This window comes from Onychomys torridus, chromosome 4, assembly GCF_903995425.1.
Source record: "Onychomys torridus chromosome 4, mOncTor1.1, whole genome shotgun sequence".
In the NCBI taxonomy this organism is placed as follows: domain Eukaryota; kingdom Metazoa; phylum Chordata; class Mammalia; order Rodentia; family Cricetidae; genus Onychomys; species Onychomys torridus.
Window position 1 is genome coordinate 56,252,369 of NC_050446.1, and position 16,327 is coordinate 56,268,695.

The 16,327-nt window shown below is 36.3% G+C and overlaps 1 protein-coding gene across 1 annotated transcript in view; it reads left to right on the forward strand.

Annotated features, from left to right (window-relative positions):
* The window catches only part of Itga4 (integrin subunit alpha 4), an 80,626-nt gene that overhangs the window by 19,275 nt on the left and 45,024 nt on the right, over positions 1–16,327 (forward strand). Inside the window, exons 5-14 of the mRNA XM_036185056.1 lie at positions 2,581–2,648; positions 3,939–4,068; positions 5,329–5,414; positions 6,094–6,156; positions 6,246–6,383; positions 10,132–10,243; positions 12,050–12,144; positions 13,256–13,346; positions 13,929–13,974; positions 14,335–14,489. Of these exons, the coding sequence (XP_036040949.1) occupies positions 2,581–2,648; positions 3,939–4,068; positions 5,329–5,414; positions 6,094–6,156; positions 6,246–6,383; positions 10,132–10,243; positions 12,050–12,144; positions 13,256–13,346; positions 13,929–13,974; positions 14,335–14,489 (984 nt within the window). The remainder of the gene's footprint in view (positions 1–2,580; positions 2,649–3,938; positions 4,069–5,328; positions 5,415–6,093; positions 6,157–6,245; positions 6,384–10,131; positions 10,244–12,049; positions 12,145–13,255; positions 13,347–13,928; positions 13,975–14,334; positions 14,490–16,327) is intronic.

The window sequence follows — 16,327 nt, forward strand, 5'->3', positions numbered from 1 at the left end:
TGAACACATTAAAACTTACCCATTCTGGTAATTTTAAGATCTGGATTCTGGGCCAGGCAGTGGTGGCCTACACCTTTAATCCCAGCACTCAGGAGGCAGAGGCAGGCAGATCTCATTGAGTTCAAGGTTAGCCCGTTTACAGAGCAAGATCCAGGAAAGGCACAAAACTACACAGAGAAATCCTGTCTTGAAAAACAAAAACAAAAAACAAACTGAACTCATGTCTGGATTCTGATGTAATGGAGAAGTCTGAGTAATAAATATTTGTATTTTACCTTTGAATGCAAGAAGATAAATGATGAATATTAAGTTCTCAATCGAAATTAAGTTCAGTCAGGATTTCTATATATTTATTATTCCCCCTTTGCCTAATAGTTTTGTTTTACATATTTAAAAATTTCCAGGCAGGAGTTAATTTTGCTAAGATATATCTTGCTATATACTTTTAAAAGTCAAGATTATATAAACATAGCATACCAAAATTTGTAAAACAAAGGCTCAAGTCAAGGAAATTTCTAAAGGAGTGAAAAACCATGGCAGGGATTGCTTATACACCAGTGCAGTAATTTGTCAAAAGGAAGACATGGTTCTGATTTTTCTTTTCATGGAGGCTTGTAAATGAAAGAACTTCAGGAGAAGGAAGATTGCGTCCCCTCAGGAAACTCCAAAAACATCTATTCACAGGGCTTTGCAGTAAGAGACCCTACAAGTCCACATGGGTCTTTAGTCTTTCATGAGGCAAAACTAGAAAGAAGGGATAGTCTCCTCAGTAAACTAATGTGAGACAATTGAATATCCACCTGCAAAAGAGTAGAATTGGGTTCTTATCTTACATTATACACACAAGGGAACTGAAAGTGGAAGGGCACTTAAATGTGAAACCTCCAGCAATAGAACCCCTGGCGAGTAACAGAAAGAGCAAGCTCCTTGATATTGGGCTAGTCAATGGCTTCTCGGGGGTCACAGCAAAAGCACTAGCCACGAAAGGAGAGACAAGTGGCAGGAGAGCAGGTGGCAAAGCTTCTGTACAGCCCAGGAAGCCATCAGTGGAGTGGAGAGATAACAATGATAAGCTGGGGAAATGGCAAGGCATTTGCAAACATTCCCAGATATGGAGATATATATATATATATATTATATATATCACCGAAGAGATACCATGAAGCCAATAACCTGATTAAAAGTCAGTAAAACTTTTCTTTCCAAAATCCTTTCTTTCCAATGAAAGCAGAAAAATGGCCAATAGGTATATAAAGGGAGGTTGGTGTTACTACTCATCAGGGAATGTAAATCAAATCCAGCAAGATTGCTTCTCATCTGTTAGAATGGCTATTTACCAAAAAGATGAGAAGTTAGGTGTTAGCAAAGATGGTGTAAGTACAAAACAATGCAACATTGTGAATGTCTATGGAAGTCTCTAAGTAATGAAGATAGAAGCCCTAACTCAGGAGACCCTAAATAGTCTGAGAGAAAAGGATTCGTGGGTGAGGTATGTATGTGTATATACATACGATAGAATGCCACCCTGCCATTTGGGACCCTGCAGGTGAATATGGAGAGCACCACAAGCCAGGCACAGAAAAGAGCACATAAAAACACTTAGGTGTGAAATCTAAAAACACCAAATACCGAGAAACAGAACAGCAAAGTGGTTTGGGGGAGGTGGGAGGCGGGAGTGGGATGAGGAGTGTCTGCCACAGGACTCAGTTACAGTTTTGTGGGGTGAGTGAGTCTAGCAGTGTAAGGCACAGCATGACCCTTACAGTTAATGTTACAGCTTGTTGTAGGAGTTTGCCAAGAGGGTAGTTTGCCATTGTTTTTACTACCTACAGACAAAACGCCACCGTGAAGACAGGTCTATTAAGTTGCTTGAGTGAGTAAACATTCTACCACGTGAGTGTTGTGTACGTCCAGTATGTGTATTTACTTGGGGAACTGGGAACTCAAAGCCAGAACTTCTTAGGTTCCCACTCATTGATTTTTTTTTTTTTTTTTTAATTTTGAGTACATCTTGCAAACCCTTCCTGTGATGAAGAAGCAGGGGGAGAAATGTCTTTGCTTGTGATTCATGATGATAATTTGGAGGTTAATAGAGGAGAGTTGAATGGTGTAAAAATTATGACATTTTTATTATCACTTTCAAAAGTGAAGTGCAAAATATAGATCTAAAGAGTCATGTTTGTGAAGATCTCTGAGAAAAAAATTAATTACAGAGGATGAGATCATTATCATGAAAATTAATTCTGGGGCTGGAGAGATGGCTCAGTGGTTAAGAGCACTGACAGTTCTCCCAGAGGTCCTGAGTTCAACTCCCAGCAACCACATGGTAGCTCCCAATCATCTGTAATGAGATCTGGCGCCCTCTTCTGGCCTGCAGACAGAACACTGAATACATAATAAATCTTTAAAAAAAAAAAAAAGAAAGAAAGAAAGAAAAAAGAAAATTAATCCTGAAAAATTAGAAGACTGGATGAGAAGGGTCTTTGGTTCAAGGCCAGCCTGGGCTGCACAGTCAAACTCTGTCTCAAAAAAATGTATATTCCAAATTTGTCTAAACCAATATTGTACATTTTATTTTAGATTTTGTGAGAAAATTTGGAGAAAAATTTGCAGCGTGTCAAGCTGGAATATCTAGTTTTTATACACAGGTAACAGCCCAATATTAGCTCCAGGTATTGTACATGTATCAAAGCTTAATTCCAATGGTTCTCTACACTTATAGTAGATTGGGGGTCAACACTGAGTAACATTTAAGTAATATCTCTGAAGCTGTAGACTATTATCACCTTATTTATCCCATTTGATTTTCCACATATAATTTTAGAAAATGAATTTGTAAATGACTAATACTACACAAGACAACTAAAATTCACACTAAACATTATCACCTCTATTAAGAATTTAATAGATACCTAAAAAGCTAGTTATTCATTTTGTTAACTTAAGAACTGGAAGTATCTACCCAGTATATTGTTCTTAATTATTAATCAAGGGTGAAAGAAATACATGAGTCTAGTTTTCATTATAATTATGATAGTAGTGAGGGTTAACAGCTTAATAATACCCATGAAAATCAGATAAAATCCTAAACACTTATTATCTAAAACTCTAGAGTATTATATGTGAGGTCACAATTATATCCATACCTCAGGTTAAATAATAATAAATAGTAAATGTTTGGGTTCTCTCAGAAATCCATACAATTTTATGAACGTTTTCATACTTTGTGGAGATAAGACTGTATTGTTTGGGTTAACTGCTTCTATACATGGTAACATATTTACAAATGCCGATAGCACTTCCTTATTTAGTCCATTGAAGTGACTGTATTCAAAGTTCAGAATTACTTAGAGAATAGACTATGTTTTAATTAGGGTTGATTGCTGTAAGTTGTCATACAACAAAGACAAGGGCCTGCTCTCTTCCTCTCTCCTTCCTAGTTACAATAAAATATGGCCTAAATTTCACTAGCTTTTTTATTATCTGAGCTGAAATTGTTAGGGACACTATTCAGTGATTTTTGCAAATTGAAATAAATGAAGCCCCCGTTAAATCTCTGGTACACACGATTATCCTGGTAATGAACCCTAATGAATTACACACTGATAATTGTCTTTTGCTGACCCACATTGCCTTTGTCCCCAAAGCTTACTCTATTGTTCAATGGCCCTTCCTACCTTTGGTCTTTGAAACCAACTGATGTGTGGAGAGAGCTCTAGAATTTCTTCTCTACAATTCTACTTTTAGCGATTCTGGCTTTTAAAAATCTCGCTTTAAATGAATTAAATGTTTCCATTTAGTAGCTTCATGTAAAATGTATTTCCTGACAATTTGCCTAGAATGTTGTGGTTTTTTTTTTTTTGTTTTTTTTTTTTTTTTTTGAGAGGTTTGGGGTGGTGAGATTTAACTTTCAAATGATGATGAGTTTTCTTTTACAGGATTTAATTGTGATGGGCGCTCCAGGATCGTCTTACTGGACTGGTTCCGTCTTTGTCTACAATATAACTACAAACACATACAAGGCATTTGTAGACAGACAAAATCAAGTAAAATTTGGAAGTTACTTAGGTACTGTAAAAATTTGAGAAACTCAAATTATCTGTGCCTTAGAAATTTTACATGCTGCTCTGAACATCACATTGCCCAGTAGCAATTAGACATATCGGAAATTCTCTTAGTTAAGCATAAAGCAATTATGTTTTCATTAACTCATTATCTTATACTGACATAGTTGACTCCAGTCATCACCACTATGTTTTTTATATGGGAATTGTTGAATGCTCACTGTCGAAGGCCCCCATACCCTCCTTAAACAGAGTCTTACTATGTAGTCCTGGGTGGTCTGGAACTCTCACAGAGATCTCCCTGCCTTTGCCTCCTGAGTGCTGGAATTCAAGATGTGTGTCCCTGGGTCCCAGGGAAGGTTTTAAATGAACTGTATTAGTTCAGTCCCTTAAATACATGTCTATGAATACATACACATAAATTCTTAGATTATCAAATGAAAACCAATGGAACGTAAAATAGCATTCTAGATAAGGGAGAGCATTATGAAGTATATTCTAAGATTGTTCTTCCAACTTTTCCTTATAGAAAATTATTTTAGTTTGTAAAGATATGGATTGTTTCTCAGAGTTTAATCATTTTGATTGTCCTTTTCTCCCTTCTCCTCATTATTGTTATTTCACAAGTCAAAAGAATCATATTTTATCACCTATATTCCTGTAAAATGCAAATTGTATGGCATTGTTTCCCTTTACAATAAAATACATGTATTCTGTAGGTTCTTACAAAGCATAGGTTTGTTTAACCCTTAGTTGCTTTAAATGTGAACATTTTGTGCTCAGAAAGGGCACTAATAAACAAGTAGTCTCTTTATTATCATTCCAACAGAACACATATGACATTTCCTTATCTGTGATTGAAGAGCGTCTTAAAGCATTTTTATGTAAAGTCCATAAGTAGAAAAATGAAATCTGGAACAATTGTCATTTACAAGCTTTTGTCATCCAACAGTTTTGGGTTGGATGTTGCAGCTGGAATACTGGAAGCCGGTTGCTCATCATATTGCACAGGGAATAACAGGCCAGGTGTCAAGGTCATATTTTCAATGTTGAGACCTTGGAAATGCAAACCTACATCATTGTTCTTATAATATAGATGTTAAACTTGCTTTAAATGACTATGTTAAATTAATATAAGTGTTTATGAGGCTCTACCTAAAGTGATCATTTTGGATTCAGTTTTATTTTCCTTTATGCAAAGAGTTAGAAAAGCACATGCCTGTTGTGAATGAAGAGTCTCATATATTTCTCTCCTTTTATGAAGGCTACTCAGTTGGGGCTGGTCATTTTCGAAGTCTACATACTACTGAAATTGTGGGAGGAGCCCCTCAACACGAACAGATAGGAAAAGTAAGACTTACAATTTTTTCTCTTTATTTCTTCACAGAGTCTTGAATGGATTACATAAGAGAGTTAGGCATTAAAGGGAACCTGTAAACATTTTAACGATTATAAGATTAAAATGATGAATAATGTATTGCATCGATTGAATTTATGTAAAATATATTCATAGCTCTCAAAGAAATTAAGTTGAAAACCTTTAAAGGGAATTGTATAACTTAAATGGGGCCTTGCTATGAGTAAATTGCTTATAAAGTATAATTATCTATAGATGCCCAAAGAATGCATATACTGGTTATTTTTTAGCAAAAGGCAGTTGAGACAGGTAACGCTGCATAATAAAACTAAAAAGAATGGAATAATTCTAGTTCTATATTTTTCTGCATTGCCATATGAACATTGGACACTCCATTTTTTGGGTAAACCTTTTTCTGTGCCTTTTCTGTAGAATCCAAAAGTTAGTTCCTCGGAGGATAGTGTTACAAACCAAGTGTTGCAAACCAGGCTTATTAATATGAATCTTTTCATATCACCCTTAAAATTTGTAGCAGTAACAATTTTATTAAGCATTAAATATCTTTATATCTGTCCAATTATGTATTATATAAATTGATGTTTCAATTAAACAAATTAAGTATTTTTTAATGGTAAGAAAGTAAATGTTTTTAAATTCTTTCCCCAATTGCAGGCATATATATTCAGCATTGATGAAAGGGAACTGACCATCGTACATGAAATGAAAGGTAAAAAGGTAAATATGTCTCTGCCTTTGGGGTCACTGAGGGCTTCTGTGGACAACGCTGTACGCTCTCACTGCGCATGTACTTTATTTTGGAACAGCTTGGCTCGTACTTTGGAGCTTCTATCTGTGCGGTGGACCTCAACGCAGATGGCTTCTCTGATCTCCTTGTGGGGGCTCCCATGCAGAGCACCATCAGAGAGGAAGGGAGAGTATTCGTGTACATCAACTCCGGCTTGGTATGTCTGAGAGGCTACAAACTGGAAGTCATTTATGAATTATAATTCAGGCTGGAACTGCTCTTACTTCAGATTTCTGAGACTATGAATTACTTTTGAATTTTTTTGTGTGTGTATGTGTGGTGTGCAAGTGCATGATACATGTACATGCATGCTATGCACACCACGGTGCATGTGTAAAGGTCAAAGGCAATCGTCCTCTCTTACTTCTTGTTTCTGGGATCCAGCTCAGGTCAAGAGACTTGTACAGGAGGCACTTTTATGCACTGAGCAATCTTGCCAGGTCAAATATAGAGTCTTAAGCTTATGTGATAGACTGAAGAGAAACTTCTACTGCTGTACTCATGCTCTGAAAATGAAACAGAGCATGACAGTGAGCAGCTGTTCCAGAAATATGAAACTTAGAGCATGATGGAATTTCTGCACACTGCTTGTATGGGTCCACTCTAGTAACTGAAATTTCCTTTAGTTTAATTTTGGTAAAAATATAATTTAGAAAAATGGTTTGTGTAAATCCTCCAAAATAGATTTTTTATATACCTCAATTAATTATGGTCCCTATATAATTTAGCAAATTATAAAATGTTTGTTATTAGCAATAGATAAAGCATTCAATGTTTTTAATTTCTTGACTTGCAAACAGAAATAAGGTTCACTGATAAAATATTATTGCACAGTTCATTTGGATTATATCCTGAAAATAGTATGAGACTGGCATCATTTATTCTGAAGTGCATACATTGTTCAATTAGATAATTACTGACTATTGTTCTGCTTCAAGTCATGAGCAGCATTTGTAGTGGAAACAGGTGCCTTGATTCAATCTCTAGAGTTTTGGCCTTCTCTGAACAGCTCTGCTTCTTGCCATTAAATCAATCAAAGATCAGATACTTAGTGGCATCTTCTTTGCTCCTTTGGTTTGAAAATAAGATCAGGCTTCATGTCTTGGGACACACCATCCTTTAGTTGAGATTTAGCAAAGTGTGTTTGCAACTTTTACTGACAAAAATTTCAGAGAATCTGATAAGTTCTCATTTCAAACATCAAACTAAACTCTATACAACACAAAAGAGAAGGTTTCCAGTGTTGTGGGATGTTCTGTATGCTGTGAATGGTTGATTGATAAATAAAGCACTAATTGGCCAGTAGCCAGGCAGGAAGTATAGTATAGGCAGGACAAACAGAGAGGAGAATTCTGGGAACAGGAGGGCTGAGTGAGGAGATGCTGCTAGCTGCTACCATGAAAAGCAGATGTTAAGATACCAGTAAGCCACGAGCCATGTGGCAATTTATAGATTAATAGAAATGGATTAATTTAAGATACAAGAACTAGATAACAAGAAGTCTGAGCCGTGGGCATACAGTTTATAAGTAATATAAGTCTCTGTGTGTTTAATTGGGTCTGAGCGGCTGTGGGAGCCGGATGGACACAGGAATAATCTAGCTACATTCCAGTCTTATAAGGATTCTAGTCTAAGTCTAAGTCTAGACTAGAGAAGTTATATATGCAGAGATTTCCTAAACTAAAATTTATTATAGAAAGGGCATATTATCATCTGGACAGTGATCTCTCAGAAAACAATGGTGTACCACACGTTCCACACTTATCCATTGTGTGGCTTCCTTGTATTTACTAGATCCTTATTCAGCAAGTATCTCTCACTTGTCCCTTGTGACAAATATCTGATAGGTTTCTCTTAACAAGGAAGTTTAGAAAAATAGTTTATCAGTAAAAACCACCTGGAAAGTAAAGGAACACCCCCGCCACACACACACTGAAATCTTAGGTCATCCAACTATGAAAACAGATGAAAGAGATGTTCAGAGAACAAAGGAAGAGCCTGCCCACTAGGCTACCCTCTTCCCTTGCCTCTGACTTACTCAGAAGCACTGCTGCTGGATGCTGGGATCAGTTTAGTAATCGGTTTCCATTTTTAAATCCTGTAGTGTGGATTTCTCTCCCTCTCTTCACATTTAACCAATTTCTAAACTCTCTGAAATGGCACTAGACACTAAGAAGCATAATATTTTCTTTACGTGTTCTTGCCTGTGCTTGCAAGGGAGAGGAATCATCTGTTTTGTTTACCCTTGCTTATTTATTTATTTATTTATTTATTTTCATGGCTCATAGAAGTCCTAGACAGGCAGGCACTCCAGGAATTATTTTCAATGAACTGAAAGAAAGAAGATCACTTAAATGACTGGGTCTCGACCTAATCTACTAAATAGCTCTCAGGGGTCCCCAGTGAGTACTCGCTTGCCATTCTCAATGACTGTAGAATACTTGAACAAGAGCAATCACCACTCACTTCTCTCAAGCTCTCCTAAAACAGCATTGTCTTGAGGTTATACATCATTTGTCTTCTCTGAAGCCCTGCCTCCTTTCCTTTTAGTCCTCTACTGAGGAGCTACTCCATTTCATCCCTCAGTCTTTAGATTTAATCCCATGCCATGGGGATTCGAGTGATTGTATCTATAGAGATAAATTCAAATTTTTAATTCATTTAGAAAAATGTGGCCCTTAGTGAGAGTCTAGAATGGAACATAGTATGAAAAAAGCTGAAAATAATCCCAGTTGTGGCCCCCCTCCCAAACTTCAGGATTGGGTGAGATGCCAGTCATGGAGGGGCTATTGGAGTACAAAATGGTAAATGGCAGGTGATAAGTACATGAAAAGTAGGCATGATTTACTTTGGGCCAAAAATATTTCAAGAAAGAAGTAGTATTTGAGAGAGAAAAATATGAATTTCTCATTATGCAAGAAAAGACGAAAGACACTTGGCAAAGCATAGAATGTGTGTTTGTGGAATGAAGAATGGTTGTGCCTGGGAAGAAGATGAGATCTATAAGTAGCACGTAGGATTTGTTTTTAAAACATGGGGTTGAAATGATCAGAGCTCATTATCACAGCATCATTAGCTTATCATATATATATTATATATTTTATATATATATAAAACAACTCACCTTCAACTTCAGAGATTCCAAAGGCCAGCTTAAATAATGTCACTCTTTATCTCAGAGACCTCACATGGCTTCCTATTGTTCACTTCAAAAAGAGTAAATTTCCCTTTTAATCAAATTGCTATATACTGTAAGATAACAATTTGTCTTTTGTTGACTTTTTCATTATGTATACCTCTTATATGTGTTTTGCTGATCACTTTATCTGCATATCAAAACTACACCTTCCTTGCAATAGCCACCTTGCAATGGACACTTGCTGAAGACTCTCTCAGGTCATCTCTCCTTCCTGTTCCTTAGTGGAATTTCTCCTTTGCTTCACTTAGAATTATTTTCCTGTCTTCTCATTAGTGTGAAGTGATTTGTACATGTAAGTCATGTACATGCTTATGTTTAAGTCCTCCTTGTAGCCATGGTTCCTGGAGGAAACAGTGTTTTAGATTCACTCCTCCTTGACCCCCTTCACCTGCTTGCTCTGCACAGGGCATTGTCTTTAGCAAGAGCTCAATAAATATTTGTTAAATTGAATTATCAAAATGATTTATTGGGTTTTCAAAGCTAGGGATCATGAGTTAGACAATTTCCCATGTCCTCTGAGCTCTAATCATGCTATTATATGTGTTGACTTAATAAATATTTATTGAATTGAACTGAGATGTGTGTACTAAAGCTCCATCTGTGGTTTGACGCATTAGAAGAAATCCATATCCAATTACAGCAGTGGATCATGTGTGAAGCTGTCAGGGGCTTTTATAATGACACCTCTCTTCCCATTTCTATCCAGGGAGCTGTAATGGACGAAATGGAAGCAGCGCTCATTGGAAGCGACAAATATGCCGCAAGATTTGGGGAATCCATAGCAAGTCTTGGTGACATTGACAATGATGGCTTTGAAGGTCATTACAACTCTCAAAGTTTGCACTCGATTTCCACATTCAAGGGAGAGACCGTGATTGTAGTGTTGTGCTCTTCACCTTTCTATTGAAAATGGAGCCAGAATGGTCTGCTGTCTTGTTTTTAATAGGTGTTATGTCAGTTATAATTGCCAGTTATTGATCCTTACCATGGTTAATTAGAGAGTGATAGTCAAAACATTTTATTGATTCTAAAGATACCATTATTTGTAAGTAGCATAATTATTTACACATCTCTAAAATGATGTCTATCAAACTGCGATATCCATCACTTTTCTATTTTAAAAAGGATACTGATTTTGGAAAGAAAATACGAACAGTATATATCATTGGAAAATGACATTTAACTACCAGTACAATCGAGAAACTGACCAAACCCAACTTAGTCTGGTTCCAAATCTGGAGCACATTTTGGTGACCCTGGTAATTCCAGGAACATCCTGTCTGGATGCTGCTTGGCTATTGGATTTGGAAGAGTCCCAGAGAGTCACAGACAGCAGTGCTGAGGGACATGTGTGAGAATCCAGGCAGTGGCTATCCACCAACTGATACTGAAGCATTTCCATGATTAAATAAATGGCACTGTCTTAACCATGTATGCTGCCTGGATGTCAGCCTTGCTATAGAGATACCTGCCTCAATGAACAGCCTCTCTCAGTGTATTACTGAGAGTTAATTGATCAGATAAAACTGTACACATATGATGAATATGTGTGAGAGGAGAGTGTGCAATTTCCCAGAGGGCAGCAATTTCCTATAATTTAGCAACTAAGTTCTTAATATTTATTTTCATGGTTTAGAATTGTGTCTTCTTGATATTATCATTGATGATTAAAATACAGTTTGTATTAAAAAGCAGTCAGAATTACCACTGTGATTGTGAAAAACAATCCAGACAATAGTAAGTGATATCATAAGAATAAACTTTCTATTCTTTAGATTACAGTCAAAATAATTAAAAACATTGCACATTAATGGATATATTAATATACCTACATAGAGTCATGTGGCTTAACAATGAAGTGATCTTGCAGCTATGGAATGTTATTTTTCTCCTTCATGTTACATGTATTTGCATCACTTAAGCAATGAGATTAATCAGCATGTCTGTTACTCTTGTTTTTTTTTTTTTTTTTCACATGTGATCAACTTCTTTTCCCAGTGTCATAATCCAATAAGAACTACAGTAAATTCATTCTGTCATTATTTTTCCAAACAAGGTATTTTCTGAAATCCTATTTGTCATATGTGTGCATCCCTAATATCACTGGAAGAAGAATTGATCCAGAAGTCATTTTAAAGGAATAGAAAAGTCTAGAAGCTCAAAACTAAGGTCATACAATATCTTATTATAACATGCCAGATGCTGTTCTATGCAGTTGATATATTTTATCCTATCATACTAAACATGCATCTTGTTGTGTTCTCATCCAGTGAGTGGAGAAACCAAGACACGTATTAAACACTGGGGATTCATAGAATAGCAGGGCACAGCAGAGCTGTGGTGGGCATCCAGAGGTATGTCTGGAGCCCCTGCAAGCTAATCATTCTAAAAAAGTGTCCTTCACAACCATCCACACTATTATTTTCCGTGCATAGGCTGTTATGCATACTCTTGAACATTGTGATGTAAGTGTTTTATTTTTTTCCAGGAGAGAGTGGTTGAATTTCTTTGTAAGAGGGCGTTTTTATATTATATCATACATCTTCAGGATCATGAAGACTAATTTTCAAAGTTCATTCTTGGTATCAAGATTTTCTAATTTTTCTACTGTTTAAATCCAACAGATATTGCTATTGGTGCACCACAGGAAGATGATTTACGAGGTGCTATCTACATTTACAATGGCCGAGCAGATGGGATCTCAACCACCTACTCACAGGTAAGACGGTATTCGGTCTTTCAAAGAGGCATTGGTGATTAATGTACCCTTGTCACTTGACTGGTAAAATGGACTGCTTTTCTTTTTCAAGTACTTAACATTTTATTTCACTATATAAGATTAGTAAATGATTCTATTTTAAGTGACTCTCAGAATGATTCTCTCTAAACTATTTATTTCCATAGAGTTCTAATCCATTTTGATTCTTGTCTTTACCTTATTACTTACTCATGTCTGTGTGGGTGAGATGTCTTATGTTTTCTTAAGGCAATGGCCATTCTTTTCCAAGTATGCCCATTTGGACAGCAGCTGTACTTTCCTGCAGTTAAAGCTGCATGCCTCACAGAGCTAGACCATGTTTCTTTCAGTGTACAGTAGTTAAACTGATAACATCTTAATACAATTTTATGACAAAACTCTCATTTCACTTCTGTATCTTGAAAACCCAGAGCATTTCAGTGCATAACAAAGCATACATTCAAATTCTGAGAAGAAAAGTCTTTCCAAAGATTCACTAGCTAGATGGGTAAATGGCTCTCTAAATTTAATAGGGAAGTTAGAGACATGTGAAGTAAAAGATACTGAGTTTTCTCAATGTGAACAGCAACCATGTATTTCTAATTCAGTGTCTGGACATGAAATGAAATAGATAGAACAGACTGATAATAGGGGATGTTCTTTAAGGCTAATAAGCAATCTGTCTAAACCAGCAGGCTCTCATAAATCTGAATAGTAGTAACTGGCAAACAATAATAGACACCTTATTTCCCAAATAATTTGTTTATTTGTTTGTGCTGATTAAGGAAGCAAATGCAGAACTTGAAAAAATTCAAAGACATAATAAGAATTGTTTTGGAAAAACTAAAATTTATACTGTAAAATGTTGCCCTTTTCACAACATAAATTTTTAGTAACAAAATAGATTTCAGCTCTATTTCAATGTAGAAAATTTGCCTCTCTTAAAGAGTTTGGTTTATCTAGAATGTATTTTGTGAGTTACTGTGCTAGGGCAAGCTACAGAAGATCCATTATTTAACTAAGCTTACATCTTGGAAATATTAGATATTCAATAACTATTTTCTCTCAAAATTACCCCCCCCTCTTTTTTTAGCGAATTGAAGGACTTCAAATCAGTGAGTCACTAAGGATGTTTGGACAATCTATCTCAGGACAAATTGATGCAGACAACAATGGATATGTTGGTGAGTAGAGAATGTGTCCAATTTCTGGACTAAAGAAAGTACCTTTGTGGATGTTGTTTTATTGTGAACATAGAAAAACCAATGTGTAGGACTTCAGGTCACTTGTAATTGTGTTTCTAAATTTTTAAGGTTTGAAGCTGGGCCTGAAATGAGCCAGTAATTCATCAGTTTTACACTGTTCATGACTTAATGTTAGAGCCCTTGTTCTTGAGAAAGAAGGAAGTACCTAAGAAATCAATCAAACATGTGATGAAAAGAAAGGAGAAATCTGTTTTAAAAGCCTTCTAGATGAATGTTTCTAACTCAAAGCATTACGTTTTGTTTGGCAGTAATATCACAAGTCTCTAGCATGCAATTTCTTTACTTTCTTGTGAAAGGATTGCTACTATTTCTGAGTGAATAGATTCAGACATTTGGGGGAATGGATCTGAGGATGCTAGCTTGTCTTTTCCAGTTAATTTTCTGTAAATGGTGTTTTGATACAGTCAAAAGGTGATACGCAGTTAAGCATTCGTGGCTGCAAGGTAATTCTCTTTAACTAATGGTGATCATTAATCTATGCTGTTTTTTTTCCCCCTGCAGATGTAGCGGTTGGTGCTTTTCGGTCTGATTCTGCAGTGTTGCTAAGGTGAGGTCGATGTGTGTCACCCTTTACTGACAATCGGGCCTAATTGTAGACAGTGGGGAGCAGGTTTCAAAAGCAGTGGTCTTGTTGATGTCCCTTTAGGTATCCTCAAGGTTTATTATTAAATTTGGGGGTAATTTTCTTGCCTTGCCTAGAGATAAGCAAAGAGACCATCAGATGCAGTTGATGGTTTCATATATTTAAATGAAAACTCTTGATCTGTACACAAAATATAATCAAGCATGTATCCACATATTACTGTGTAAGCATTTTAATGTCATTGCTTGGTTGTTGGGAATGTAATTATTGTCTTAAGGTGAAACAATTCTGTAATTAATATGAGTAATTTTATTGCCTTCTTAGGACAAGGCCTGTAGTGATTGTTGAAGCATCTTTAAGCCATCCTGAGTCAGTAAATAGAACGAAGTTTGACTGCATTGAGAATGGACTTCCCTCTGTGTGCATGGATCTAACTCTCTGTTTCTCATATAAGGGCAAAGAGGTCCCAGGCTACATCAGTAAGTGCGCCCCACCAAGCTAATGCCTCACTGGAGTGGGTTCTCACTCTTTAACCTGGGAGTCAACTGTGAGCCCTCATTGCTTATGCTGTGAGCATTGGACACTTTTTCAGAGAAGAGTAGCAAAATCTTTTGATTTGCACCTTTTGTCTGTCTATTTTTGTTCTTCTGTTCTAACTAGTAGGCAGGGCACAGGGAAGGTTTAGCATTTATGTCAAAAGGCAGTCCAGGGACCATCGGCATTAGTTTAAGTTGAACCCTCTCTGCTTAACCTGGGAAATCCTCAGAACCAAAAGACGACGCCATAGCTCCTCAGCTTGACAGGGCGCTATTTGTTATTGCTGTCACTACATTCCTAGAAGTAATAAGGATGGAACTGAGGGCCTTGGGGATTCTGGGCAGGTGCTACACTACTGAATTACACTTTCAGCCATACTGAGCTCATAAAACCTGGAGCTAATGTAAGTAGGAAGGAGTAAGAAGCACAAGGTTATTTTTCTTAAAATAAATGCTTTCATATTTGGGTAAAGAAGCTTACCTGGAAAATAGAATTGGAGAAATATATATATAGACCTGTGCCCATTTTCTACATATAGGGAACTCCTAATTGTCTCCCATATAGAATATAGCATTGATATGGATCATCCAAGAGAATAGTTAATAGAAACTATTTAACACAGATAATATTAGAATAGCTACTAATAAAAGTGGAATACAGTAAGTTATACATATACCTGGAATTATCATAATTTGGATATTAGTAATTTGTGAAATTGATCGTGCAATAACCTTATAGGCTGATATTATATGAAGATCATAGAGGCCATCAAATGCTTATTGAGCCAAACTTTGTATGTATAATTTAGGTTCCAGTCTGAACAAGTTCGTTATGTAATGGCCAGAATGAACCAGCATCTGTACTTTATGAGACTCCTTTTTAATAATGCTCTTGAAAAGCCCTGGGCAGAGCTGAAATAATAAGAAGATGTGCAAACCCTCCTCTGGTTATTGGCACCTGGGGAGTGTGACCCAGAGTGAATTACACATTAGCATAGACAAGCTGATGGATTATCTGAATGATACACATGAATGGATATGGCTGGCTCCTTGTTCTTCCAAACTAATTGCACTGGATATTTCTCTTAATATCTGATAACAACTATATGGAACTCATAAATAGTCACAGTGTTCTTCTAAAACATGCTTTATAATTGTCATCAAATGACTCCTTGGTAAGAACAATCCACACAGGAGGGTTGTTTGAAACCATTGTGTTCTGCCTCCATTGTGTTCTGCCTCTTGATGGAATAGGCGTTTATTTTCCTCTTTTCCTTTACCTTTGCTTTGGACTCAAGGGATAACTCTATAGATGGCTACTTCAACTGCAGCTCTCTAGGTTATTAAATTATAGTTATTGAAAATTTAAAGTCAATTGGTTTGGACTTATTTTCTAAGTTAAATGACAGTTGAAAGGTTTATTTGAAAATAAGTGTAAGAGCAATGCAGAGTTTATGCTTATTTCGCCTTGAAATGAGTGGGTAAGATACCTTCAGAAAATGAAGTTGCTCTTAAAATATAAATGAATGATGCAGGCACTATATAAATCCTCTAGTATTTCACTTACACATCATTACTCCTATGCAGTGAGGGCAACTCAGTGGAGTACTGGGCTTTACTCACTTTGTAAAGAGCCCACATACATTCAGGAAATGGGGATTACTTCCTTGCTATAATCTGCCTGGATGATTTTATGACTTTTTAAATCCCCCATTTTTTTCTTCCAATCTGAGAATCTTCTTTTTTCAGGTAAATATTTACTATGTCAGATTTGAAATCAA